General features: G+C 44.6%; 1 protein-coding gene across 1 annotated transcript; it reads left to right on the forward strand.

Annotated features, from left to right (window-relative positions):
• Positions 1-27,952, forward strand: FGF5 (fibroblast growth factor 5). The gene is made up of 3 exons (XM_084860207.1): positions 1-364; positions 15,070-15,173; positions 27,599-27,952. The coding sequence occupies exons 1-3, from the start codon at positions 1-3 to the stop codon at positions 27,950-27,952; spliced, it is 822 nt and encodes a 273-aa protein (XP_084716333.1).

Here is a 27,952-nt window from a genome sequence, read left to right on the forward strand (position 1 = left end):
ATGAGCTTGTCTTTCTTCCTCTGCCTTCTGTTTCTCAGCCACCTGATCCTCCTCGCTTTGGCACACAAGGAGACGCTGCCTCCCAGAGCGCAACTTGGAGACGCGGCTCTCCGTGCCAAAAACAACAGCAGAAGCAGCCGTGGAAGTAGAAACACCCCTTCTTCCTCCTCCTCCTCTTCAGCACCTTCCTCTTATTTTTCCCCGTCTTTGGGAGTTCAAGGCAGCGGCTCCGAAAGGAGCAGTTTCCAGTGGAGCCCCTCCGGACGTCGAACCGGCAGCCTCTATTGCCGGGTGGGCATCGGTTTCCATCTCCAAATCCACCCTGACGGGCATGTCAACGGCTCCCACCAAGGCAGTCTCTTAAGTAAGTGCGTTTTGCTCCTCTCCGCCCCTTGCTTGGGGAATTGGGTCCAACTAGGATCATTTAATGCAATGTGGCATTTTAGGATGTTTTACTGCTTTTATAAGTGTGCGTGGGTGTGTGGATGTGTGTGTAAATATGATTTGTAATTCATTGTACACAGTTTTAGAGGAGACTCTCTTTTTTTAGTGTGGCTACCCACCCCAGTCCTAGGGACTGGAGGGCTGGGTAGTTACTACAATAACTATAAATTCTGTAAAGATGAAATGCTGGCTTCCATACTTAAGTCCAGGCACAAACAACAAAGAGTCCTGTGGCACCTTAAAGACTAACCAATTTATTCTGGCATAAATGTATGCCAGAATAAATTGGTTAGTCTTCAAGGTGCCACAGGACTCTTTGTTGTTTTTGCTGCAACAGACTAGCAGGGCTACCCTCAGGAAATGAAGTTGATGTGTGCACTCTAGACCATTTAAATGGGAATGCCTTAAAGGAATAGGAATTTTGCCACTAACTTCAGCCTGATATGTAGATTGCACCCCTTGTCAGTGGAAATCCTAAGAATTTGGCTTTAGTATAGCCTGAACCAAAGTCTGTGTTAGGAGAGGGGTAGAGAGATCTTAAATAATCCCACTCACTATAAGTTAATAACCTGGTTTGAGAGAGCTGGGAACTGAGGTCATGCTATACCAGTGCAATGGAATAATGGGTTCAAGTTACAGGAAGCCAGATTCCAGCTGAACATCAGGAAAAACTTCCTGACTGTTAGAGCAATACAGCAATGGAACCAATTACCGTGGGTGGTGGTGGGCTCTCCCTCACTGGAGGCATTCAAGACGAGGCTGGACAGCCACCTGTCAGGGATGCTTTGACTTGGACTCCTGCATTGAGCAGGGGGTTGGACTTGATGGTCTTATAGGCCCCTTCCCACCCTACTATTCTATGATTCTATGATTCTAAGGCAATAGTAAATGGGGGAGGGGAAGAGATCTATAGCATTATGATCATGGAAAAAAAGAAAGAACAAGCTAGCCTAGGTTCTTGCTTTCCATATTTTTGCCTTTGAATCCCCTCTGCCTTTATTCCACCTCTGTCCCATTTGTACTCCAGATTAAGGTTGCAATCATATACCCACTCACCTGGGAGTAATCCCCATTGAACTCAGTGGGACTTACTTCTGAGTTGACATGCATAGAATTGCACTGCATGGCTGCAATCTCCTGCACACTTACTTGGAAGTAAGGTCCATTGAACTCAGTGGGATACACTTTTGAGTAACTGTGTACAGGATAGGGCTGCAGGTGATTACAAAGCAAATGCAGCACCATGAGCTACAAAACAATCACAAGAGAATGTAAATGTTTTTACATTTGGCCGATAGGAACAGTTGGAAGTGGACTGAACATTCTGAATGCAAGTAAGTGAGTCTTTGGTGAGGGACAAGGCACCTGAAACTGCAGGGATAGCAAGGGGCAGTTGATATATCCCACTGAGTCACATGTTCAAGCTTTTTCCTGGACTGTGCCACTTTAGGCAGGATCACGTGTTTGAATGTTGCTCCATCCTCCAAACATTGCACTTTTAAAACTTGCACGTCAGGGAGAAGGGCTCTGCCTAGGCTTCTCCTTTGATATAGAGTAACAAGAGATGAAGGCAAGCAAACAGTATCTCCCGTACTTAACCTTTGTTTCAATGAAGGATGAGGAGTAAGGCGATGAAAGTGAGGGGGCACCACGTATGTATTCTAGAAGAGAGTTCTAAACATGGAGGAAAGCAAGGAAGAAGCAAATGGAGATATGTCAATGATGGTGCTGTCGTCATTCCACACACCCCCCCCAGCTATAATCATGAACATGCTTATCAGGAATTGTGTTCAGTGATATTTCCTTGCGAGTAAATATTTTCAGAAATGAACTGCAGGTGTGCCTAGAGTCCAAGTATATCAACTCTTAAAGCTATGTGCTGATCCACTGATCAGCCAAGATATTCAACCTGAAAGACTGCCTTCTTGCATATGAGTGTGCCTGGGTCCTAAGATCCTCAGGGGAGGCCCTTAGAATCATAGAATAGTAGGGTTGGAAGGGGCCTTCAAGGCCATCGAGTCCAACCCCCTGCTCAGTGCAGGAATCCAAGTCAGAGCATCCCTGACAGATGGCTGTCCAGCCTCGTCTTGAACAACTCCAGTGTGGGAGAGCCCACCATCTCCCGAGGTCATTGGCTCCATTGTCGTATTGCTCTAACAGTCAGGAAGTTTCTCCTGATGTTCAGACAGAATCTGGCTTCCTGTAACTTAAGCCCATTATTCCGTGTCCTGCACCCTGGGATGATCGAGAAGAGATCCTGGCCTTCCTCTCTGTGACAACCTTTCAAGTACTTGAAGAGCACTATCATATCTCCCCTCAGTCTTCTGTTCTCAAGGCTAAACATGCCCAGTTCTTGCAGTCTCTCTTCATAGGGCTTTCTTTCCAGTCCCCTGATCATCTTCGTTGCCCTGCTCTGAACCCTCTCCAGCTTGTCTGCATCCTTCTTAAAGTGTGGTGCCCAGAACTGGACACAGTACTCCAGATGAGGCCTAACCAGTGCTGAGTAGAGGGGAACTAGTACTTCCTGGGATCTGGAAGCGATGCTTCTATTAATGCAGCCCAAAAGAGCATTGGCCTTTTTTGCAGCCACATCACATTGTTGGCTCATATTCAGCTGGTGATCAACAACCATTCCAAGATCCTTCTCGCTTGTAGTGTTGTTGAGCCACGTATCCCCCATCTGGTAACTGTGCATTTGGTTTCTTTTTCCTAGGTGCAGAACTTGGCATTTATCCCTATTAGATGTCATTCTGTTGTTTTCTGCCCAGCACTCCAGTCTATCCAGATCACTTTGAATTCTGTTTCTGTCTTCCAGAGTATTAGCTATCCCACCCAATTTTGTGTCATCTGCAAATCTGATCAGTATTCCCTGCACCTCCTCCTCCAAGTCATTAATACAAATGTTGAAGAGCACTGGGCCCAGGACTGAGCCCTGCGGTACCCCACTCATTACCTCTCCCGAGTTTGAGAAGGTCCCATTGACAAGCATTTTCAAGACTTCTTTATTCAGAGGAGTATTTGGTGGCTACCTGATAGAGGGCCTTTTTGGTGGCCACTCCCAGGCTAAGGAACTCCTTCCCAAGGGAAGCTAGGTTTGTGCCCTCTCTGCTGTCCTTTGCCAGCAGGCAAAGACTGCTCTATTTAAGAAGGCCTTTAGCCTGTAGGTGGGTCTGGTGGGCTGGGTGCTGTTTTTAATAAAAATAATAATCTGTAATTCTTATGTTTTTATTGTATTTTAATGTATTGTTTTAATCAACTTTAATTGGTTCTGCAAGCTGCATAGGGGGCATTTTTGGTAAAAAGGCAGGGTGCAAATAAAATAATAAAGAACTGGGGGAAGGGGGATCTGATAAGCAGCTCTGTACCAATTACAGCCTTAAGGCTTTTTCGCTGTGCCTCTTTGTGTGACTTGGGGAAATTTTATTTAAATCAGAATTATTTTCCTCACTTTCAGGCCTGAACTAAATTCTCTTGGAAGTTACTGTGATGAAGTTCATCAGTGGAATAGAAGGCATATTTCCATTATAGCACTGTAAGGAAAAGGGCCAAACAAGAAAGAAAGAAATAAAGAAAGTTCAGAAAAGAAGCCTACAATCTGATTGATGATGCAGGCCTCTACCCTCCAGATGTTGAACTACAACTCCCATCATCCCTGAACATTGGCCATGCTGGCTGGGGTCAATGGGAGTTAGAGTCCAACAGCATCTGGAGGGTTGCAGGTTGCCCACCCCTACCTTTCAGCATCGGTGTGATGTGGTGGATAGAGTGTTAGATTCCTGGGTTCAAATCCCCCCATCAGTCATGAAGTTCCCAGGGTAACCCTGACCTAGTCACTATCTTTTACCCTAACCAACCTGAGAGGGCTGTTGTATGGATAAAATGTTGGGGCGAGCCAAGTATGCCATCTTGAGCTCCATGGAGGAGTATAAATATAAGCAAGCAAGCAAATGAATGCAGGTCCCACACCTACTGCTCTGAATACAAAGGTTTGAGGAAATGGCCCCTGGCCCCATTGATGTCTTTGTATGACTTCACCAGGGAAAGCGTAAATGCTGAAACACTGTATGGTAGAATTCTATGCGTGTGTACTCAGAAGGAGTTCCCATTGAGTTCAATGGTGTTTATTCCTGGATACATGTTTATAGGGTTGCAGCCTGCATAGTGGTTGCAGTTGTCAGATGCCATGAGACAGCCTGGGAGCTGGGGGGGGGGCAGGCCGCAAGGGTTGCCCTACCATTAGGCAGAGTGAGGCAGTTGCTCTATGATTTTATGCTAATTGGATCCTGCCTGTTCTGCAATAATTCCCCATTTATTATTTTATTTTATTTTGATATTTATAAACCACGCTTCATCAAAAGCTATCAAGGCGATGAACAATAAATCACAAAAAATAATCATAACATACAATAAAACAATAAAATACAATTCCCAAAATGACATTAAAAGACAGTAAAAAGAAGAGAAGAGACAGACCAACTTAGGGAGCAATCCTATGGCAGCTAGTCAGTGGCAGGCAGCTGGGAATGGCTCCGCTGTCCATTGAAGAAGAGTGTGGAGCGGCGAAAACGGGGCATTCCGGGGGGCATTCTGGGGTGGAGAAGGTGGAAATGCCAGTATGACACATCCTATGTGTCATTCCAGCAGCCGCTTCCCCCGCTCCGCTTCCCGTGGCTATACAGCCAAAATCGGCTGTCTAGCCGCAAATGCAGGGTGGCTGAAGTGCGGAGTGAACGATCCCCTCCGCGCTTCTCCTGCCCTGCATTGGATAGGCAGTTGCCTCCGAGTTCAGAGGCAGCCACCTATCCCGATAGGATTGCGCCCTCCAATGCCTAGGCAAACAGAAAAGGTCTGCCCTCTCGCCTAAATTATTACAAGGTTGGTGCCATTTGCTCCTCTGTGGGGAGGGTGGTCCACAACTAGAGCACCATAACAGGGGAGAATTCTTCCCTAGCTGCTAAATAATGTAGGGATGGACAAAAGTCCCTTACCTGGTCCCACAGCTTTTTTTGGGGGGGGGGAGGCGCTCCGTTTCTCCCCCTGAAATTCTTGGCGGGTGGGGAGGCGCCCCGCACCTCCCTGCCGAAATTCTGGCTGGGGGGGAGGCGCCCCATCCCTCCCTGCCGAAATTCTGGCTGGGGGGAAGCACCCCACCTCTCCAGCCGCGAAAGAAAAAAGTAAAGTAAAAAAAAAAAAGTGATAGGCTACGTAAAGATTTACGTAGCCTATCACGGCTAGATTTTCAAAGTCAGCCATGATAGGCTATGTAAAGATTTAATGGCCCGTCTTCCCACAGGAGCCCCGGGTTGTACACAACACAGTTAAAAATGCAACATTACAGATCATAATCAAAACCGCCAACCTTTTACATACCACAATGTACACAGTCTCAGACATTCAAGTCACAGGGGCGGATTACATCCCAAAAGCCTGGGTGAAAAAATACGTGTTTCATTGTCATCTAACATTCAACAATGTGGGGGCCAATCGTGCTTCTCCAGGGTGACACCACAATTGGGATGCCACTGCTGAGAAGACCCTGTCTCAAGTCACTACATCCTGGCCCATGCCCACTGGTGAGATCACGAGCAGGGCCTCCCCAGACAATTTTAAAGCATGTAGCACAGCATGAAAGTGCACTGAAGGATAATATGAGCAGACGATCAGACTGATCTTGGGACAGAGAGTTGGACTAGATAAACTTTAGGAACCCTCCAATTCTGAGACTGCAGTAGAATTATTCCAAAATAATTGGTTTCGGGGTAGCTAGATTTTCTTCCTGCTACCAATGCATTCTTATATGCCACACAGGTATTGATGCTCTTTAACCAAGCCTTTTATTTACACAGCAAGGACTAGAACATGTGTGGCACTGCTGAGCGCTTCCTGCTGAAAAAAAGCTTATTGTGTCAGCAGTTTACTGCTATTCACCCCACTTTTCTGAGCCTCTGTATTTCACCACATTGTTCTCTTCTCATTGAGTGCCTCATCTGAATTATCCATCTGCCTCCAGCTGTTTGATGTCAAACTCCTTTTTTATATTTTATCTGCTCATTTCTTTACAGTATCCATAAATATTTGCGCAGTGAAAATTAATTGTAAAAATAGCAAGGCCCAAGCAAAAGCAATCATTCCCAAATGCCAGCATCTATTGCCCCCCCCCCCACACACACACCCCAAAAATGAAAGCAAAAGAACAAAAAATGAAGATATGCATTCCTCTGTATTTATTTAGGCTGCAATCATATACCCACTTACCTTGAACTCAGTGGGACTTACTTCTAAGAAGACATGTGTAGGATTGTGCTATGAGTTGGGCTTGCATTATTCCTATATTATTGGTTCTTAGTTTAATGTTCGTATTGACAGTCAGTATAGTCCCATAAATAGGGATGGGTGAGAAATCTGTTTGGTTCGTATTTCAATGTAAACTTACCAAGTCTCCACTTCCTGCACCTAAACACAAACTGAAACACAGTTTGCCATCAAAATCCATACATTTCCAAAGGTTGCAATGCAGTTTACAACAACAACAACTAAAACAAACCAGCACAAAAATATGTATATTTCAAAAATATGCACACAAAACACATACATTTTTTAAGAAGTTCATTAAAAATGTGTATATTTGGGGGGAATGTGCATGAAAACTACTTTATTCATTGAAACATTGCTCGACAAAAATGTATACATTTGCAAAAGCACACACAAATTTGTGCACATTTTAAAAAATGCATAGAAAAAATGTGTGTTATTAAAATGTGCATGAAATACATGCATTATTTTGTACTGACTTTTTAAAAATTGCAATCCCATGCAGAAATGGGATGGAATAAACCTAAAAGTGGAGGAAAAAATGAGAACCTGAACAAAATTTCAGCTTTACAGATTCACCAACTCATAAACAGATTCACCTACAGATAGCATCACTGATGCAATGAATATGGACTTGAGCATGCTCCGGGAGAGAGCGCAGGACAGGAAGGCCTGGTGTGCTATGGTCCATGGGGTCACGAAGAGTCGGACACGACTGAACAACTGAACGAAGCAAACAAACAAAGCAACAGATTCATCTTCCCATAAATAGTCCCTGCCCGTAAATAGTTATCTAGTATGGGTTCCAATGCTTTGTCACCCATTCACATGGGTCATCATGGCCAAATCACTGGGTGTGTTCACATTAGCAGTTTTGTGCTAGTTTTCTGCTGGCTGTTCTTCTACTGTTATAGGGTCTATGCCTGACCAAAAGTAGTTAACATTTCTTTTCAGCCAAGCAAGGGACAACAAAGTGGAACCACAGCAACTTCTTTCTTTGGTGGCAAAGAACTACTTTATCACTGGTGTAAACTACTCATGCTTGAAAACGTAGGTGCAAACACACTGACCGTTTCTCCACACCAATTGCCCATCCTTAATAAAGCTGGAAAGCATTACAAGTTTGTTGTGACATGAGCATTACAAAGTGCTTGCCCATTCAATCTACTAAAGAAGTCATCAATACACATAGGACTATTGCTGTTACTGTTACTGTTATGCAAAAGTTAAACTGTGGTCCAGCTGACAATTGTGTATTCCAGGTTCTGGCCATATATGCACATAATATCCACCTGGGACAATGGTGAACCATCCTACTTTGTCAAAGCCAGCTCAAGTTTTCTGGCTACCTTAAGCAAATTACATTTTGTCCATCTCATCATTTCCCATGGGAACAGGGGTTGAGGGGACACTGGGGCTCACAAACCAGGTACTGTGGCAACCAGATTTAAGCACCTTATCCTTTGCAGCACCAGCATGTTCATTTGCTGGAGAAGAAAGCCTCTGTGTTGCTTTCTGCTCCATTAAGCCTCCACCAATGCCTTTTAGGAGCATGCTGTATATAGTTCAGCAGTTATTAGGTGACCCAAGAGGACCAATAGGTTTCTATTTAATTCTATACAGGGGTGGGCAAGTTCAGGCCCATGGGCCAAATCCAGTCCTCCAGGGTTCTCCAGTTGACCATGTTCCCCTTTCATTTGATGGTTTCTCAGATTTTGCACGTTTTTTCCCCATTCTGAAAGGTTGAAATGCCTCTCCTAAGGCTTTATTGCTGGCAGTAAGAGTTTTAAGCTAACATATGCTGACATTTTTTGTATTTGGGGTCAACCCCTTTTGCCTTTGACCCCACTCACCAATAGAATGCAGCCCCCAACAGCTTCTCCAAAAATGAATTTGGCCCTCTGGTTGAAAGAGGTTCCCCACCCTTGCTATAAAGCCTCAGCCCTAGACCTGGTTCCTGAAGTCTGACCAATGTATTGCTTGAGTGAAGCTGTTGCCAGGGCCAAAGGCTTCCCCTGAATTGCAAATAGCAGCTCCACAGAGGCAATTTTCATCACAACGATGGCAGGGAGAGGAAGAGTTAAACTCTCTCACCCCCATGGTCTTCAGACTGCTCAGGTTCCCCTAGGACTGCTATATACATATAAAAAAAACCCCTGTGCATGCTCACTGCATGCATGCAGTTAACACTGTGCCTCGTTTAGTCCTCAGACCAGCTAAGCTTCCCAGTGATTGCTTTAGCACCAGACCGCCAGTCCTGACGGACATGAGGACTGAGGGTTTCTCTCTTTCAGTTTTGGTCTTCTCTTACAGGGAGAGAATGCAACATAGATTTTTTTTAAAGTGTAGCCTGCTTTTCAGGGTGAAAGAAAACCTCACAAAGCGGATGATAAAATGCTTTAAAATACAAATTATATATTCAAACCATAAAAATAAACAATATTCAATACAGGAAACATTAAAAGAGCAAATGAGACAGCAGCAGATTAAACAGCAGATTAAAGAGCAAATGAGACAGCAGCAGATTAAGCAGCAGATTAAAAAGCAGATCAGTTAAACGCACAGTATGCTAAAGCCAATCAAATGCAGACTGGAACAAAGAAGACTTTAAAATCCAACAAAAGGCCAGCAAAGTGGGGAGGGCATTCCAAAGATGAGGGTCCACCACAGGAAAGCTCCAGGCCTTTCTTGTGGTGCCTGGTACCAGGGATGTACAGACCATATAAAATCCATTCCATCTGCATTTCGCATTGTCAGGTGCCTTTCATTCTGCTATGCACTCATTGAAGGAATCAGTTTTCTTTGAGTTTACAAATTTGCATGAATTCATATTCGTGCAAATTTCATTTGTGAAAATTTGCACTGGTGAAAACGTGCAAACCCACCCAAAATGTGCAAATCCCCCCAAAATGCACATTTTCATGCTTTGGCCTATGGGGAAATGCACATTTTCAGCTGTTTTTTCAATGCATATTTTTCTAGGGATGGGGGAGAATTGCTCCCCGAAACTTCGCAAATAGCGTTGCCCTTATTTTCGCCGTAGTCTACGTAAATCTTTATGTAGACTACAGGGACCAAATAAGGAACGTGAATGGCGGCTCCCTATGGGGGCCGCCATTTGTGTACGCACTTTTTTTTTTTTTCAAAGTCACCCATGATAGGCTACGTGATGATTAACGTAGCCTATCACGGCTGACTTTGCAGATCTAGCCGTGATAGGCTACGTTAATCGTTATGTAGCCTATCACAGGGGCGTTTTTGTTTTGTTTTTTTCTTTTGAAGTTCACGGCCAGGGAGATGGGGCGCTTCTCCCCGGCCTGAATTTCGGCCGGGCGAGGTGGGAAGCCTCCCCCCCTGGCCTGAACTTCAGGGGGAGCAGCGAAGCACCTCCTCCCCACTGCGAAACAAGCTGCGAGACCAGGTAAGTGACTTTCGTGCACCCCTATATTTTTCTCAAATTTGTTCAAAATTCTGGAAAGTTAAAAAACGGTCCACAAGTCTGCAGAATCCACCCGACTGGGGAAAAGCCAGTCTGCTGTGGAATCAACAGGTTAGAGTCATAAAAATCCAAACTGATTTGATTCCATTGTGGATGCCTCTGACATCTTGGTACTCACTCAACTCACAGCTCTCGCTGGTGGAACAGAGAGCAGGGCCTTGGATGCTAATCTTAAAGCTCAGGCAGGCTCAAACAGGTGCAGGCGGTCCTTCAGATGACCTGGTCCAAAACTGTTTAGGGCAGAGCTGGGGAACCTGTAGCCCTCCAGATGTTGTTGGATTCTGGTTTCCATCAGCCCCAGCCAGACTGGCCAATAGTGAGGGATGATGGTAGTAGTAGTTCATCAACATCTGGAGGACCACAATTTCCACACTCCTGGTTTGGTGCTTTCAAGGCTAATATCAGCACCTGATAGTTAAAAAAAAGGTAACCAATGCAATTGGCACAGAAGAGGTGTAACATGATCCAAAGGCCTAGCTATAGCAGTTGCATTCTGCACCAGTCCTAGTTTAGAACTTTAGAACTTTCAGCATCGAGTAATAATACTCTTTACCCATTTGGGCCATTTTCTTTTGCCAGCATATTCCCCTTTCATCTGATGACCTCATCATAACTAGCACTTAGATTGTTCCTTCCATAATTTTGTAGCACTATGGGGGTGATTCAAAAACCTGGCACCACTATGTAAAAAATAGTACCTGCTCTCTCTCTCGCTTTTCCTTTCTCTCTCTTTTAAAAATAATGTATCTTTATGCAGTTTCTGAATCACCTTTGTTCACCTTCAACACAAAGTAAATCTATTCCTATTTTTCTTCCACTTTTGATAGCCCTCTGAAGCAGAGCAGCAAAGGCAAGAGCAAAACGCATTCCCTTCAAAAGCAAATCGCCAAAAGAATTGGGTGGCAGGATGAAGTGAGAACAGGAGGAGGAGTTCTGCCAGAGAAATTCATAGTGATAAAAGGCAGAGATACAGCTTGACAAAATCACAAAAGGGCAGTTATACTGATTGAGACTCAGAGGTCCTGATCCAGCTTGAGTTGTGCTTCCACACGTACAACTAGGATGGGTATGTGTACCCCGATTCACCACAGGCACATGCATCAAGCTCTGTGGGGACCAGATGTGCATCAGAATGCACATCTGCATCACCTGCACATATGGATCACTCATGCTGCATAGGAGAAAGAGCAGAAAGAGTTGCAGCAGACAATTATGTAACTTCCCTGGAACAAAAGGGGGCAGGCTTTAAGTTCTGTAAAGCTTGTGTAAATCCATGTGTTGCATACCTGAAATGCATATAATTTAGCTTAATGCATGCTTTTCTGGGTTCAGAGTAGAACATGAACTAAGCACTTCCTTTCATTTCTGAAGGAGAGATGGTGCAGCTTAGTGTCACGGATTGAGCTGGGCTTCAGGTGGCTATACTTGAATCTTAACCAGGAGGATCTCCTGTTCCAGGCTGGAGCCTGTGGGGATATTCTAGCCAGGTGTGTCAAGGTGCAGGACAGGCAGCCAAGAATCAGGATCACAGGGAGTTCCCTAGGAAGCAAACTTCAGGATCAGACCAGAGTCACTGAGAGCTGGAAGTGTTGCTTCAGCACTGGTTGGAGCTGACTAATGGTTAACCAAGGGAGGGGCAGATGTTGCCTTCACATTTTCAGAGGGCTAGGCCCTTCCCCTTTGCCAACATGTACAGCAGTCACACAGATGGCCAGGGTGCATGAGAAAAGCACTATATGCATACCGACATGCACATGTAGAGGTTGTCTACGTGAGGGAGGATCCTGGACCAATCAGAATCCCCCCTTGCATGAAGGAGCTCCAATCACTTGTGTTAGCTTGTGCATAGATCCCCTTCTTGCCCGCACCAAACATGAAGAGGGCAGGGGAGGCATAGTCACCAGGCACATTAGTGTCCTGTTCCATTGTGGATTCCAGCATCCCTCCTGGGCAACGGCTCAAGCCAAGGGGACACGGGGCTGGGCGGTAGCTGAAGTAGGTCTGGAGAAGAGCCAGTGTGGTGTAGTGGCTAGAGTGTTGGACTGGGAGCCAGGAGATCTGGGTTCTAGTCCCCACTCGGCCATGGAAGCTCACTGGGTGACTTTGGGCCAGTCACAGACTCTCAGCCCAACCCACCTCACAGGGTTGTTGTTGTGAGGATAAAATGGATGGGGAGGATTATGTACGCCGCCTTGAGTTCCTCAAAAGAGGGGAAAAAGTGGGATATAAATGTAATAAATAAATAAATAAAATAAGAGCAGGTACAGAACCCAAGACAGAACTGTAGGTACTGTCACCGGGACTGTGGACTCAGTTTCAGCACCATGGAGAGCAACACTGCAGCTAAATCAGACAATTTACCCTAGAACTGGCTTAGAGCAACTGACTGAGGGGTGTTTATATAGCCAGGCCAAGAGCTCCACCTTCTCAAGTGCTGAATCTGTTTGTTTGTCCTTTAAAGGGCAAGTGCTCTTTCCCACAATCACTGGCTTCTTCTGCGTGGTGAGGGTCTGGAGAGTGAGGATCTGGTTGGGAAATGCTCTGCAGGGCTTCCCTGCTCACTGGGCGAATCTGAGGCCCATTCCTTGGAGCCAGAGGGTGGCGGTGCCACCTAGGGATTGAGTGGACAGGGTGCAGGATCAAAAGTGGAGGGGCCCTTGCCTGAGAATGGGTTCTGACTTCATCTTGAAGTTGCTGCCACTGGAAGCCTCAGTCGCAGAGGGCTCTCAGCCCTCAGCCATGACACCTGGCAGCGAAGGGCAGACAGATTGCCTGTGTGCCCAAGTGGCCCTCACACACATCCTTTGAAAGCATGTCTGAGCCCCATAATGTGTGGCAAAGAGAGGTCTGCATGAAACTCCAATTCTCCACAGACAGCTTGTTCGGAAGATAAAGGGGTTGTGTTCTCTTATGCAAGTATGGGCATCTGCAGACATTTTTCCAGGGGGTGGGGATGGGGGTTACATACATTACTATACATTTTTAGAAGGACAACTTTGAGCTGCACAGTGGTATGTGATTGTCATTGGCGCGCACAGTGCATGCTGCTGTAACACTTCTGCACGTTTTCCATCTTACATGTCATGTCATTTAAAAGCCTACAGAGTGAGGCTGAAAATCATCAGAACTGGGAATTTGACAGCACTAATACAGAAGAGTGTTATATTCAGGCTTCACACAAGAGGCATTCGGCATGCCAACACAACTTTGTTTGGAGTGAGGGATATAAAAAGACTAAGAGCAAGAGGTGGCAGCGGGCTGGCGGTGGGGGGGACTCAGATCAGCAGTTTCTGTGAAGCATGTTGTCTTGGATATTTTTTGGCATCACTGCCCTTATCATATCATTAACAACTTCAACGGACTTGTCGGAACAGAGGTCACCATCATCTAGAACAGGGGAGCAGCACCTCAGGCTTGGGGGCCAAACCCAGCCCTCTGGCATTCCTCAGAAGGCCACGCCCCCTTGCCTTGGCCCCACACCTTTTGCTGTATTAGGGGCAATGGAGGCTGGTGGCTCCGATGTCAATGGGGTGGTGAATCTGCCCTGGGTTTCAGCCAAAGCTCTAAAGGAGCTATCCAAGGTGCTTCACACTGACTGAAACCTGGAGCGGATTCACTGCCCCACTGACATTGGAGCTGCCCCACACACACACACCGGTTAGGGGGCGTTGTGGGGAGAAGGTGATTCCCCACACTATCATTTGGCAGGTCTATATGGACTCTTCCAACCCTCTCTTCACTTTCATGGGTGAATTGCCCCATGCTTGGCTTGCAGGCCAATGGTTGCTAACAGAATATCCATGGTTTACCACATCAGTACAAAGATGTCGAAAGTGGCGTGGGTGGTGCAGAGGTGCTGGGCATGAGTGAAGTGATCACCCAGTAGTTGCAGCATGTTCTGAGGTCTGCACAAGGCCGTTCAGTCCAGTTCATAATGCACTAGTCTGTGAATGGGACCTAGCTTGCTTCAGATGCACCTGACTCAGTTCAGATACAGCTTTAAAATGTTCATGGAAGAACCTCTTCTTCTCCGGTAGCATGCTTGGAGACCGGTAGAGCCATTGCTGCACTTCTCAGCACTGTGCAAAGCAGCTAGGTCCTGTGAGGTCATGTGTGCATGTGCGTGTGTGTGAAGATTATTTGCAACTGATGAAAAAATGTTAGTTGGGGCATGAGTTAATGAGAAGATGCCCAAGGCTCAAGCTGGCCTGGATAAGGTGCTCTTTATTTTGAAAGCACTTCTCCAGATGCATGGGGACCTTTGGCTATTAGCTGATAAGATAAATGCACTCTGCACATCCTCAGAGGCCCTCTCATCTACATAATTACTTCAGTTTTCCCAGCATCATTAGGCCCAGCCATTTAAAGCTGTTTCCAGGACTGAGGTCACAGGATGCAGGATTCAACGGGGGGGAGGGGGCAATCCTGTTTCAAATGAACCTTCTTGATTTTGAAGGCTCCTTCTTTCTCCCCCTCCATGATGCCTTTACTGATATCTTCCCATTGAGGCAATTGGCTAACACCACTGGAAGCAGCCATTAAATCCCACCCCTCCCCATCCTACAGCGGTCATGTTCTTAAAACTTCAGGACGTCTATAAATAAATGTATATTCAGATAACTCAAGCAGCAAGCAAGAAGCAATCAACCATGAAATCACTGGTTAAGCCTAAAATGGCAAAGCTGGGGGAAAATTTTCCCCTTTTTAAAAGGAAAGACAATGCATAAGATTTCTTTCTCTCTTCTTTTTTTCTTTTTCTTTGCAGTGCTGTGAAAAATGAATTGTGATTTATTTTGGGATTTCTGTCATCCTAGGTATTTTGGAAATATTTGCTGTGTCTCAGGGGATTGTAGGAATACGAGGAGTTTTCAGCAACAAATTTTTAGCGATGTCAAAAAAAGGAAAACTCCACGCAAGTGTAAGTAAAACAAACAAACAAACAAACAAAAAATTGCATTTCCAGATTATGTTGAAATGGTTTTTTTTGGGGGGGGGAGAGAAAACATTGCAGCAACATCACCTGTGTATCACAAGATTTGATTCTGCAGACCTGCACATACTTATGAAAATTCAGGAGAGGAAGAATGAGACACTTCCCTTTAACCTTAAATACCTCACCCAGATCTACCTAACATTTGACCCACCATGCTGGATATAGCCCACCAACCAAGTATGGCAAGGGTGTTGAACCTCTTTCAGCAAGGGGGCTGAATTGCATTTTGGAGAAGTTCTCTGGGGCTGCATTCCAGCGGTGGGTGGGGCTGAGGCAAAGGGGCTCACTCCACATCAGGCCTACTGAAGCAGCATGTGCACCCTTGACTAACACAAGGGATTCTGGGAGCATCCTTTCAGTTTGGGAAGTTCCTCTGACCTTACTGGGGTTCCATGTGAAATACAATTGCAGGTCAGAGGACTCTGGGATGCAAAGATGAAGATGGCTGGATACTTTGTGGGTTCCCTAAAATGTCTCCTTGGCAAGTGCCTGGCTAAACTTTCTGCTTATGCAAGCCATGCAAATATATGCTCGAAGCAAATGCATTGTGAATGCTGCTTCACTTTATCGTGCTTTAAGACTGAACAAAAGAATTGGTTTTATGAAAATGTACTGTGTTTGTTAATTCCCCTGGGGTTTGGTTATCTCCTGCTTAGATGGCTGGCAGAAGAACTAAGGTATGCTTGCAAGACACTAAAACTGAGCTACAGTACCTGGCTTGGTAGCTCTGGTTTAGCAGTTTATTTTAATTAACCTTTAGGGTATTGTACAGTCTGCTTTTAATGGTTTAGAACCGAGTTTTCTACCAATTCGGGCTGGCTTTTCCAGAGCTTGAACTATAGCATGCCCAATGGCTGTGAGAATAGGAGCCGTTTTCTCCTCCCTCTCATTCTGAAATCATTTTGCTATTTCATGTTAAAGCTTTGACTTACGATTCAGTGGCAGCCAAAATTAAATTAAGCCCCTTCCTTGGTTTCCAGTTAATTGCTGTGAGCAAGATGTGGGGTTATAGATGGACACAGAGGTTGAGACAGGTCAGCCTGAAAGGTTAGGACCTGCAATTTTTCAGCCAAAGCAGTGCGAGAAATTAGTCGAAACCCGAGCCAAACATCTAAAGATCACTGGGCTAAATAATGCCGATAATACAAAAACAGCATCTGTTGTTCTTTCTTTCCTGCTTTGGCAGGATGAAGTTATTTTGCAGGCTAATGAGTTTGAGGAGGAACAAGCAAGTGCTGTGTCTGTCACTCACAGAAGCTCTTTGATATCAACATTTTGATTACTTCTAGCTGAACTACAGATAGAACTAAGTCCCACCATTATTGGGGAAAGGCAATTTGGTGGGCTCTGATAGGTTTCACCTTCCTTATCTGAGCTTTAGCCTTCCATTTAGGTGGTGATTTAATTAAATCATAAAGCTGTTTATTTTCAATAAGGAAACGAGATTCAGAAGCAGTGTGGTGTACTGGCTAGAGTGCTGGACCAGGAGTCGGGAGATCCGGGTTCTAGTCCCCACTCGGACACGGAAGCTCACTGGATGACTTTGGGCCAGTCACAGACTCTCAGCCCAACCTACCTTGCAGGGTTGTTGTTATGAGGATAAAATGGAGAGGAGGAGGATTGTGTATACGGCCTTGGGTTCCTTAAGGAGGAAAAAAGGCGGGATATAAATGTAATAAAATAAATAAATAAATAAATAAGCAAGCAAGCAACATTAATCCAGGCAATTATCAGCTCCCTGCATAGATGGTGCCATTTTCATTCTTAAACACACACACGAACACACACACACACTTCGTATTGTGCATTCATACATGGGAATACGTGATATTGGGTTAAATACAGATTTAGTTATACTAAATTATTTCAATAGATGTACTCAAAGTAGGATTAAATCTAGATCCACCCTGCTATTCTCAGATTACTTCTGAGTAAACTTGCATAGGATTGGGCTGTAAACTGCCTTACTGTTGTTAATGTAAGAAGAACTCTGCTGGATCAAACTAGACGTCTACATAGTCCAGCATTCTATTTGCACAGTAGCCAACTAGATGCCTGTGGGACACCCACAACAGCAGCTAGTGTCATTTTTCAGGTGCCTATAATTGGGATGAGGAGGGGCAGATTACAGTAACTCCAGAGACAAACAAAATAGATATTTAACTGTATTTACTTAACTTTAGAATGTTAGGTAAGTAACAATATTAAGAAAATGATTAATAGAACTATAAAACAAATATGAACAACTCTAACTTTAGGCCACAGTCCACTCTAAAGTGCAGCGTTGGTTGCTATACCAACAACACTTGTTTGCCTCAGTTCCTTTCTTGCCAGTCTCTGTTGCGGAGGTTCACGCTTCTTCTAGTTGAAAGCTGCTTTATCTGTGTCCTTCTCTTCTTCACCATACTGCTGGTTTCCCTGAATTTCCTTCTCAGCTCTCCTCCTTCCCTCTCCTGCTGCCTCCTCCTCTTATCACCCACCAACCACCTTACCTTCCCAACTTGCATTTTGCTCTCCTCCCTCCATTCCACGTCCCTCCCACTACGCACAGCCCACATTCCAAGGCCCTTAGAGGCAGGCATTACACTAGTATTCAGAGGCATACTGCCTTTGATACTAGAGGTATTATATAGCCATCAAGACTAGTAACCACTGATAGCCTAGTAGTCACTGATATGTCTTTTCCTTTTGTGAGGTCCTAATCCCTACAGAAATTTTAACAATTGTATTATTGTAGCAGGGGGACTTTTTCCCAAAGAAAAATGTTCTTTCCCTTCTTTTTATATTTAAGTTCGCAGGCAAAAAAGGGCAAAAACAGAAGTAACTTTCATGGAGCAGTAGGGCTTGTCCTCACTGCGTTCAGTTCAATCATTCCTTTTCCTTTTTCTCTTCATAGTCAATCTCTGGCGGAAAGAAACACTTCTTCAAATTTGCAGCAAAGAGGCTGTAGACAGTGCCAATTGGCTAGCACCTGTGTCATCACCTCCCCCCCAATCCAATTACTCAAGCAGCCTTGAAAATGTTTCCAGTTTTGTTTTGTTTTTGAATAAGGTGAAGGATGAACATATAATGAACAAATAGATATGTGGTGTTTAGAAAAACTAAAAGGTAGGCTGCCTTTCTGAAACTTCAAGGGTGTAGAGCAGTGGTGGCTGGTACTCACTGAAGCTGGTGGGGTGGAAGATAGGCAGATATCACTGGAGGTGGACAGGAGAAGATCATGCATGGTATTCAGCAGGTGGGTGCATGCCATGCATTGGAGCAAATGTACTTGGTTGTGGTTGGGATCTCTCTGCCACATTTGGCTGGGGGACAGGCCCCATTTGCCCCAAATATAGAGCCATCTCTGGTGTAGAGTGAGAGAATGGCAAGACAGATCCAGCATTTGACTTGCTAGAAAGTATGACTGTCATACAAACTGAGAGGAAACTGGGCTCATACAACCTACTTGCCATTAAACTGAGATTCATGGAGATGTCTTCTTTCTCATCCTTTTTTTTAAAGAAGGAAAATGATGGTGTAGTCACTGATGTGACCCAGTATAGATTAGAGAGTATGTAGTGGAACACAGGAACATGGGGCCATAGTAAACTATCCTATTCCAAGTAAGAACATTGGCCCATCTAGCTCAATACTGTCTACATGAGGGTGGGCAGAGAGTAGATTGCCAGGTGTTTTGGACTTCAACTCCCAGCATTCCTGACCATTGGCTATCCTGGCAAGGGCTTACTGGAGTTGGAAGTCAACCTTCTGCCCACCCCTGGTCTACACGGACTGGCAGCATCTCTTCAGGGTTTCAGAGAGGAGTCTCTCCCAGCCCTATCTGGAGATGCTGGGGTTTGAACCTGGGACTTTCTGCATCCAAAGTATGTGCTTTACCACTGAGCTGCAGCTCCATTTATGGCTCATGATCCAGCAGCAAAAGACCAAGGATGTTTCCAGACAAGGCTTTTATTGTATAATCATCCTGCCTCATTCACTGAATTTTACGGGGGTCTACATGTCACCATCTTCAACTTGTAACACTCCTGTGTTTTCCTACTTTTTTCCCATCCATCTTTTTTCTTACTACAAAACATCTGTTAAGGGGGGAAAGATGGAATACTTGCACAATGTCTTTAGATTGGTGGCACTAGGAGTTGTCTGTCTGGAAGTGCCCCAAGAGTCAGATGATAGTGAAAGAGCAAGCAAAGTATGGTAAGAAAATATTCAGGCTCTTGAGGAAGGACTTAAAGGAGGAGAAGAAAGTGGTGAACTGAGAAAGGGAGCTTGCACTTAACACAGAGAATGGATTTGAAACAAGGCAAGGAGGTGAATAAGATCTAAAGAGCCTCTTGTTGAGGGTTAAAGTGGAGAGTGCAAAAGCTGGTCTGAAACTCAACATTAAAAAAACTAAGATCATGGCATCTGGACCCATCACTTCCTGGCATATAGAAGGGGAAGAAATGGAAGCAGTGACAGATTTTACTTTCTTGGGCTCCAAGATCACCGCAGACGGTGACTGTAGCCATGAAGTTAAAAGACGCTTGCTCCTTCGGAGGAAAGTTATGGCAAACCTAGAGAGCATAGTAAGAAGCAGAGACATCACCTTGCCAACAAAGGTCTGTATAATCAAAGCTATGGTTTTCCCAGTAGTAACGTATGGCTGTGAGAGCTGGACTATAAGGAAGGCTGAGCGCCGAAGCATTGATGCTTTTGAATTGTGGTGCTGGAGAAGACTCTTACGAGTCCCCTGGACTGCAAGGAGGTCAAATCAGTCCATCCTAAAGGAAATCAACCCTGAGTGCTCATTGGAAGGACAGATACTGAAGCTGAAGCTCAAATATTTTGGCCACCTAATGCGAAGAGAAAAGTCACTAGAAAAGACCCTGATGCTGGGAAAGATTGAAGGCAAAAGGAGAAGGGGACGGCAGAGGATGAGATGGCTAGATAGCATCACCGATGCAATGAATATGAACTTGAGCACACTCCAGGAGAGTGGAGGACAGGAAGGCTTGGCGTGCATGGGGTCACGAGAAGTTGGACATGGCTTAACGACTGAACAACAACACAAAGGAGGTGAATGCGCACTCCAAGAATGTAGAGTCATGCACTACTAGAGACTGGTTGCAAGATGTACATTGCTTTCTTGCATAAGTTTGGAATTCAGGGTAGGAAAAGTCTGTGCCATATAGCACACATTTTAATAAAGAGAAAGTTTCTTCAGTGCTTCTAATCTCCTTAAATACTTTTGGTGAGACATGAGACCATTCTATATACAATCTCACCTATGCCATATCATGTAATGATTGGGGAATTTAACAATGCAATAATAAACTTAATTGGCATACCTGTTAGAAAGAAGTGGGCTGACTTGCTGATGTTTCCAAGTTGTACAAAAACACAATTTACCGAGGCATTTTCAGCGTACCATCGAGTTTAATCATTCTTCTCTCATTGATTGCAAAGGCAGCTGAGCAAAATTAATGTCCCAAGAGACAAAGGATTTGTTCTTCTGGTTGACACAGATCTTGGCAGGAAACAGAGGACTTGCTTCAGTAGCCTCAGACAAGATCACATCAATAGTTTTTCATTCTTTTGTTCTAGCCTGGATGGCCAGACATAGATTAGAGGGGGGAAATGACCTTCACAATAGACATCTGTTGTGTTGGATGTAGCCACTGCAAATACTCTCTTGGGATCCATCAGGCAAACTGGAGTAGTGTTAGAAATCCCAGCAATATGTTTCTATGGAGCTCATGTCTAAAAAAACTGCAATATCTAGACATCCCCTCCCCCATTAAATAGATGAAGTTGGACAGAGAGGTAAAACAATAAAGAAAAGATATGGCATTTGTTTGCATCCTAAGGCCGTGTTTGAACTGGTGCTTAGGTTGTGCCTGTATAGGGGTGAGTCTTGGGCTTACAGAACTTCCTTTATCACCTTTCCTTGCTTTGCCTTTACTTTCTGGAGAACTAACCACAGAGATATCTACCTCTAACACAGAGCTCTTCAGGGTGCACAATAAGAATTACTATGAACATCACTTTGGGACACCCAAAGTTCACCAACTCAGCTCAGTTCCTCATCCCTTAAATACACAATTCTAAAAGCCCAATTATTAGTGAATCAAGGGAGTTACATGGGATTAGGAGGAGCACATTGCAAAATTTAAAAAGTTTGCAATGCAAACCACATCTGGACTACTGCTGGAGATGCTATAACTTCTGGTGTTCTTGCTTCTCCTGTTATGACCTCAACCTACACCCTGCTAAGATAAAAAGACCAGGATGCTGCCTAAATACAGCTTTTATTAACCATCAGGCCTCATGGCTTCCCCTACCCCAAAGAGGTTGTCCTGTGAAAGCTTTGTTTTCTCTTCTGACTTAATGTATTTCCATTGCCAATCTGTGGTTGCACAGGTTCTAAACACCCCAGGGGTGGACAACTTGTGGCTCTCCAGATGTTTTGGCCTACAACTCCCATCAGCCCTAGGCCAGCATAGCCAATGGTGAGGCATGAAGGGATTTGAAGGCCAAAACATCTGGAGGGCCACAAGTAGCCCACCTATGCTGTCAGTCAGCTTTTCCCTCATGTTTTGGACTTCCAACTCCAGTAAGCCCTTGCCAGGATAGCCAATGGTCAAAGGGGGAAGTCCCATTCACCAGCTTTAGGGAGACATATGGCTGTACCTTTTCTTTTCATGTGCTGGCAGTACTGGGAAATCTATCAGACACGAGGAAGGCAACCTGAAGTAATCATGTAGAGCTGAAGAAGTGAGTTCTTGGCACATTTACGTTTCTGGGAATACTGTGGGTAGGGTGGCTATGTGTTCTACTTTACAGAGGACAGTCCTCTATTTGAAGGCATCCTCTATTGGAAATGCTGTCCAGTCCAAGTCTGGCTTAAAGATAATGAACCATAAGAAGGGAGAGGAAGGGACTTGAAGTTGTCCATCAACAGTTAGCATCTGGATAGCAGACTGATCAGGGGTTCATCTGGTCACAGCCTTCCCCACTATGGTGAGATGTATTTAATGTTTAGTTATAATAATTATTTCCAAATGTGCATCTATACATATACTTAAGCACATTTTATACAAATCTTCATCCCCTTTTGTCCTCTTTTTTGGTGATGTCTTTCACTTTTCTTGGCAATGCATAAGTGGCCGTTTTAACTGTGGGTCACAGTGGGGACCCCTAGCCCTGAGAATCCCTGGGGTATCACAAAATCCAGGATCCCTAGAGGGTTAAGGGAGGAAATTGTCAAAGGACAAACCCTCATTGTAAACAGGGACAGGAAGGGAGGATATTCAGCCAGTGAGGTCTCTGTTACTTTTCCTCCTCTCTCTCTCTCTCTTAATGAGTAGACCCTTGACATCAATACCCCCTCCCATCTATCTAGACTGAAGAAGTCCTATTGATAGATGAGACACACATTTCCGTGCCAAAACAATCCAAAACCCTTTGGGAGGTAATCATGTGGAATTGTCTTCTCAAATTTATAGTGAACGAGTCAGGAGCAGGAATTCATTGCAATGTTATCATCTTTCAGCTCCTCTCTATTGTTAGTAGCTATTTAACTCAGTCTTTTGGGGAAGGAGGGAGCAGAGAGGGCAAGCAGCAGAATTCTTCTTTCACGCATAAGCTGTCATGGTGAACAATAAGCGATAAAATCTTTGCATATGCTTAATTAAAGCCATTGTTTCCTTTTCTGCCACACAGCCTTTCCCAACCTGGTGCCCTCCAAATCTGGTGTGCTACAAGTCCCAGGGATGATGGGATTTGTAGTCCAACACTTCTGGAGGTCATGAGGTTGAGGGAAATGGTCATTCTGACTGAGGATGGTGGGAGTTGCAATCCACCACATTTGAAGGGCACTGGGGCTAGATCTACACTAGTGCTTCTCATCAGTATCAAAGTGCACTGATAACGGTTGGAGCACATTCCGTATTCCGTATCCCACTCTTCTAGCATTATGTCCTGCTATTTATTTCGTATGATCCAAAATACCACAACAGATGTCCTTGTGTATGCTATGAGGTATAAATGCACAATATAGGGATATAGTGTCAGCATGATGGGATTTGTATCGATATGACGTGAGGTATAGATCTGGCCCAAGTTGGGCAAGGCTGGTTAAAGGTTGAAAACCAGGTTGTTAGGAAAACTTGTACATCAAGAGCTTTCTCAGGCAAAAAGATTCTCTCCCTCTCTCCCTCCTTATTTTCATTCTAATTGTTCTCATAGGTAGGCATGTAAGGAGGGCTTCAGATACAGATCTCAAAGTGTGGGCAGGTTGATACAGGTGAAAGCAGTCCATCTTTGGGACCATGTTCAGGTAATTGTGGTCCCAAACCACTGAAGGCTTCACAGGACCAGTGAGCAATTTGTTGCCCCCCAGATATTTTGGCCTACAACTCCTCCCATCATTCGTCATGATTGGCTATGCTGGCTAGGACAGATCAGAGTTGTATGCTGAAATATGTGGAGGGCCGCACATTCCCCACGCCTGCTCTGTTGGTCAATACCAGCAATTTATATCGGGCCCAGAAATGCACCAGCATTGGCACAATATAGGTGTCACATGATGAGGCCGCCTAGCCCCCATTAGCACTTGGACAGCCACTTGTTGCACCAGTAGAAAGGTCTGAACTGTCCGTAAAGGCAGCCTCATGAAGAGCACATTACAGCAGTCCAGGCTGGATGTCCCTAGCGCGTAGATAACTGAAGCAAAGTAACTAGCATGGCGTAGTGGTTAGAGTGTTGGACTGGGACTTGGGAGACCTGGTTTGCTGGTCTTGTGATTGTAATAAACTATTACTTACTGGGAGACGTGGGTTCTAGAGCCCACTCAGCCATGAAGCTCACTAGATGAATTTGGGACAGTCACTGACTCTCAGCCTAACCTACCTCACAGGGTTGTTGTGAGGACAAAATGGCAAGGATGAGGAGGGGGATTGGGATCATGTATGTTTCCTTGGGCTCCTTGGAACCAAGGTGGGATATAAATGTTACAAATATAAATACCCATGTGTCATGAGAAAAGTAAATAGCATACACAAAATCAAGTAAAATAATTATTGTCTAAAAATGTTTAGCATGTCACTAAGGCTACAGAATATTCATGCACATGTTGTTCATTCATATCGATGGTTCAAGCCATACAAGTCTGATGGATGATTATGTGTCACAGTAGTGAGCTCTTCCATTAAGAAGATACGTTACAATCCATTGTACTTTTACACAGACTAAAATTGGCTTTACTGATGACTTGAAGCATCAGTATGCTGAAATGCGTACTTTATATGCCCTTTATGGTTGGTTAAGTGACTGTTCCTTATCTTGTATTATGCTAGTCTTGCAAAAGTGAAAAAGAAAAAGAAAATGTTTCTGCAGCATCATGAAAAATGTGAGGGAGCTACTCAGGAAGTTTGGACAAGAGAGGGTCTACTGAAAAATTTGAAAGCTGAGAGTAGACAACCAAAATATGTTGTTGTTGTTGTTAGTATATAGCATTAGTATAGCATAGTGCTTTCAAGTGTTCAGCATTCTTCCCATGCATTGTCTAGTTACAATCCTTTCAACAACCCTGTAAGGTTAACTTCTCGTCTGGATTACCCAATGCATTATATGTGGGGCCGCCTTTGAAAACGGTCCAGAAACTTCAGCTGATCCAAAATAGGGCAGCAAGATTGTTAACAGGGACTGGCCTGCGAGCTCATATTATGCCAGTACTTTTCCAGCTGCACTGGCTGCCAGTCCATTTCCGGGCCCGATTCAAAGTGCTGGTGTTAACATTCAAAGCCCTTAACGGCTTGGGGCCAGGTTACCTGAGGATCGCCTCCTCCCATATGTGCCTGCCCGGACCTTAAGATCATCGTCAGCGGCCCTTCTCCGTGAGCCCCTGCCAAAGGAAGTGAGGTGGGTGGCTACTAGGAGGAGGGCTTTTTCTGCTGTGGCACCCCGGCTCTGGAATGAGCTCCCTAGTGAGGTTCACCTGGCATCTACATTGTATTCCTTTCGGCGCCAGGTAAAGACCTTTTTATTTTCCCAGGCATTTTAGCATTTTAGCTTTCTAGACTTTTAGCTTTGCTGTTTGAAATCTGTATTTTAAATCCCTGCACTGCTGCTAGGTTTTATTCTGGTTGTATTGTTATACTGTGCTTTTAATGTTTTGTATATTTTATATTGTTTTATTGTGTGCTCCTTGGTTTTAATTTTTGTCAGCCGCCCAAAGAGGTTCAGCTATTGGGCAGTATAGACATGAAATAAATAAATAAAGTAAATCAGCATTATTATCCCCATATTGCAGGTGGAGTAATGAGGCTGAGAGAGAATGACTTGCCCAGGGCTTACCTAGTGAGTTCATAGCAGAAGCAAGATTCAGAGTTTCAGCCAGGAACTTCCAGATTCATACATCTTTCTCTTAGCCGCTATGTTACACCAGCTCCATGATGTTTGTAGCTCTACGTTTGTAGCTCTATGTTTGTAGCTCTACTTCCAGATTCATACATCTTTCTCTTAGCCACTATGTTACACCAGCTCCATGATGTTTGTAGCTCTATGTTTGTAGCTCTACTTCCAGATTCATACATCTTTCTCTTAGCCACTATGTTACACCAGCTCCATGATGTTTGTAGCTCTACAATTGTAGCTCTATGTTTGTAGCTCTACTTCCAGATTCATACGTCTTTCTCTTAGCCACTATGTTACACCAGCTCCATGATGTTTGTAGCTCTACAATTGTAGCTCTATGTTTGTAGCTCTACTTCCAGATTCATACGTCTTTCTCTTAGCCACTATGTTACACCAGCTCCATGATGTTTGAAGCTCTACTACATGGCTATGATGCTGTGCCCTGCAGCATGAAATCTAGCTTCACTGCATGAATTCTGATACCAAATCATATCAGATAGCAAATGCTGATCAAAAACCATTGCAATATTTATTTTAAAAAGAAAATAATATATTTCTAGTCCCTATGGTTTTGGAGACAAGACTGAGGCAGCAACTCTAAGCACACTTACTAGGGAGTAAGTCTCATGAAGAGCCGGTGTGGTGTAGTGGTTAGATTATTGGACTGGGACTTGGGAGACCCAGGTTCTAGTTCTCACTTGGCCATGACACTCACTGTGTGACTTTGGGGCAGTCCCTGACTCTCAGCCTAACCTACCTCACAGGGTTGTTGCGAGGGTAAAATAGAGGGGTTGAAGGTAACGTACACCACCTTGGGCTCCTTGGAGGAAAGGCAGAATAGAAATCTAATGAATAAATAAATAAAGCTTAGTGGGACTTACCTTTGAGTAAATATGCTCAGCATTGCACTAGAAAGGTATGCAGACAATGTCTAGCAAAGCCTCTGAAACTACTGCTTTCTTGGTGGAACTTCCTTCGTAAACTCCCAACAGTGCCTTTCAATTGCTACCACTTGCCATTCACTCCTATCCCAAACATATTTGAAAAGCCAGCCTTCTCCAGCTTGATGCTCTCCAGATGTTTTGGACCACAACTTCAAGAATTTCTGACCATTGGCCATGCTGGCTGTGGCTGATGGGAGCTGATGTCCAAAACATCTGGAGAGCACCATTTTACAGAAGGCTGGTCTAGGATGACACAGTACACAACTGTATGATGCTCTGTCAGATCACAGACCCTGTATAAATAACAACCTTCTTCAACCTGGTGCTCTCCAGATGGGTTGGACTATAACTTCCATCAGCCCCAATTGGCATGCCCAATATAAGGTCTTGTACAGCTCAGGACTCCAATAACTCAAGGACCATCTTTCCCCATATGACCCTGCCTGCACTTTGAGATCAACATCTGAGGCCCTTCTCTTTGTGTCCTCTCCAAGAAATGTTTAGAGGGTGGTGATGAGGGAATGGGGCCTTTTCTGTGGTGGCCTCCCAATTTGGAGGGATTATGGGAAACTTCCTTGGCCCCAGCCTTGCAACCTTTTCAGCACTAGGTGAAGGTGTTTCTCTTCTCCAGGGCTCTTGGTGGCTATTTTTGTTGTTCATTCTTATGTTGAATGGGGATATGGTTTCAGGTAGTCTTTTGGACGGACACTCTTAATGAATTTGCATGGTTTTAATGAATGTGCTATTAGATATTGCTTTTTGTATTTTATTTTATTTCTGTAAGCCACTTCGGGACTGCTTTTGGTCATATGAAGTGATATATACATTGAACAAACTAAACGGTGGTCCTCTTGTTGTCTCTTTGGGTACCCCACGGATGAGGGGGAACTCAGGCAGCCCCTTCCCAGCACCCTTCACAGACCCAATGTGATCAAGATTGGTAAACTGGTACCCCTGAAAACCCTTTTTGTAAATCTCTCCTGTTGCCTTTTTTCTCTCTCTTTCTAGGCCAAATTTACAGATGACTGCAAGTTCAGGGAGAGGTTTCAAGAAAACAGTTATAATACATACGCCTCAGCAGTTTACAGGACTGAAAAAACAGGAAGAGAGTGGTACGTGGCTCTGAACAAAAGGGGCAAAGCAAAAAGAGGGTGCAATCCCCGGGTCAAACCCCAGCATATTTCCACTCATTTCCTCCCAAGGTTCAGACAAGATGAGCAGCCAGAACTCTCTTTTACCGTCACTGTCCCTGAAAAGAAAAAGCTGCCTGCTGTCATCCCAGCAAAGCCAAAGGTTTCCTTGCCAGTGCCTCGGAAGAACTCCCCTCCAGTCAAATACAGACTCAAGTTTCGCTTTGGATAG

The sequence above is a fragment of the Heloderma suspectum genome, chromosome 5, assembly GCF_057233095.1.
Source record: "Heloderma suspectum isolate Gila_16-S chromosome 5, 16-S_ref, whole genome shotgun sequence".
Lineage (NCBI taxonomy): Eukaryota > Metazoa > Chordata > Lepidosauria > Squamata > Helodermatidae > Heloderma > Heloderma suspectum.

Bases quoted from the DNA above. Each gene is read 5' to 3' on its own strand.
- FGF5 (XM_084860207.1), top strand. From the start codon at position 1: ATGAGCTTGTCTTTCTTCCTCTGCCTTCTGTTTCTCAGCCACCTGATC. The intron at 365-15,069 runs GTAAGTGCGTTT...CTGTCATCCTAG, and splicing joins CCACCAAGGCAGTCTCTTAA to GTATTTTGGAAATATTTGCT. The intron at 15,174-27,598 runs GTAAGTAAAACA...CTCTCTTTCTAG, and splicing joins AAGGAAAACTCCACGCAAGT to GCCAAATTTACAGATGACTG.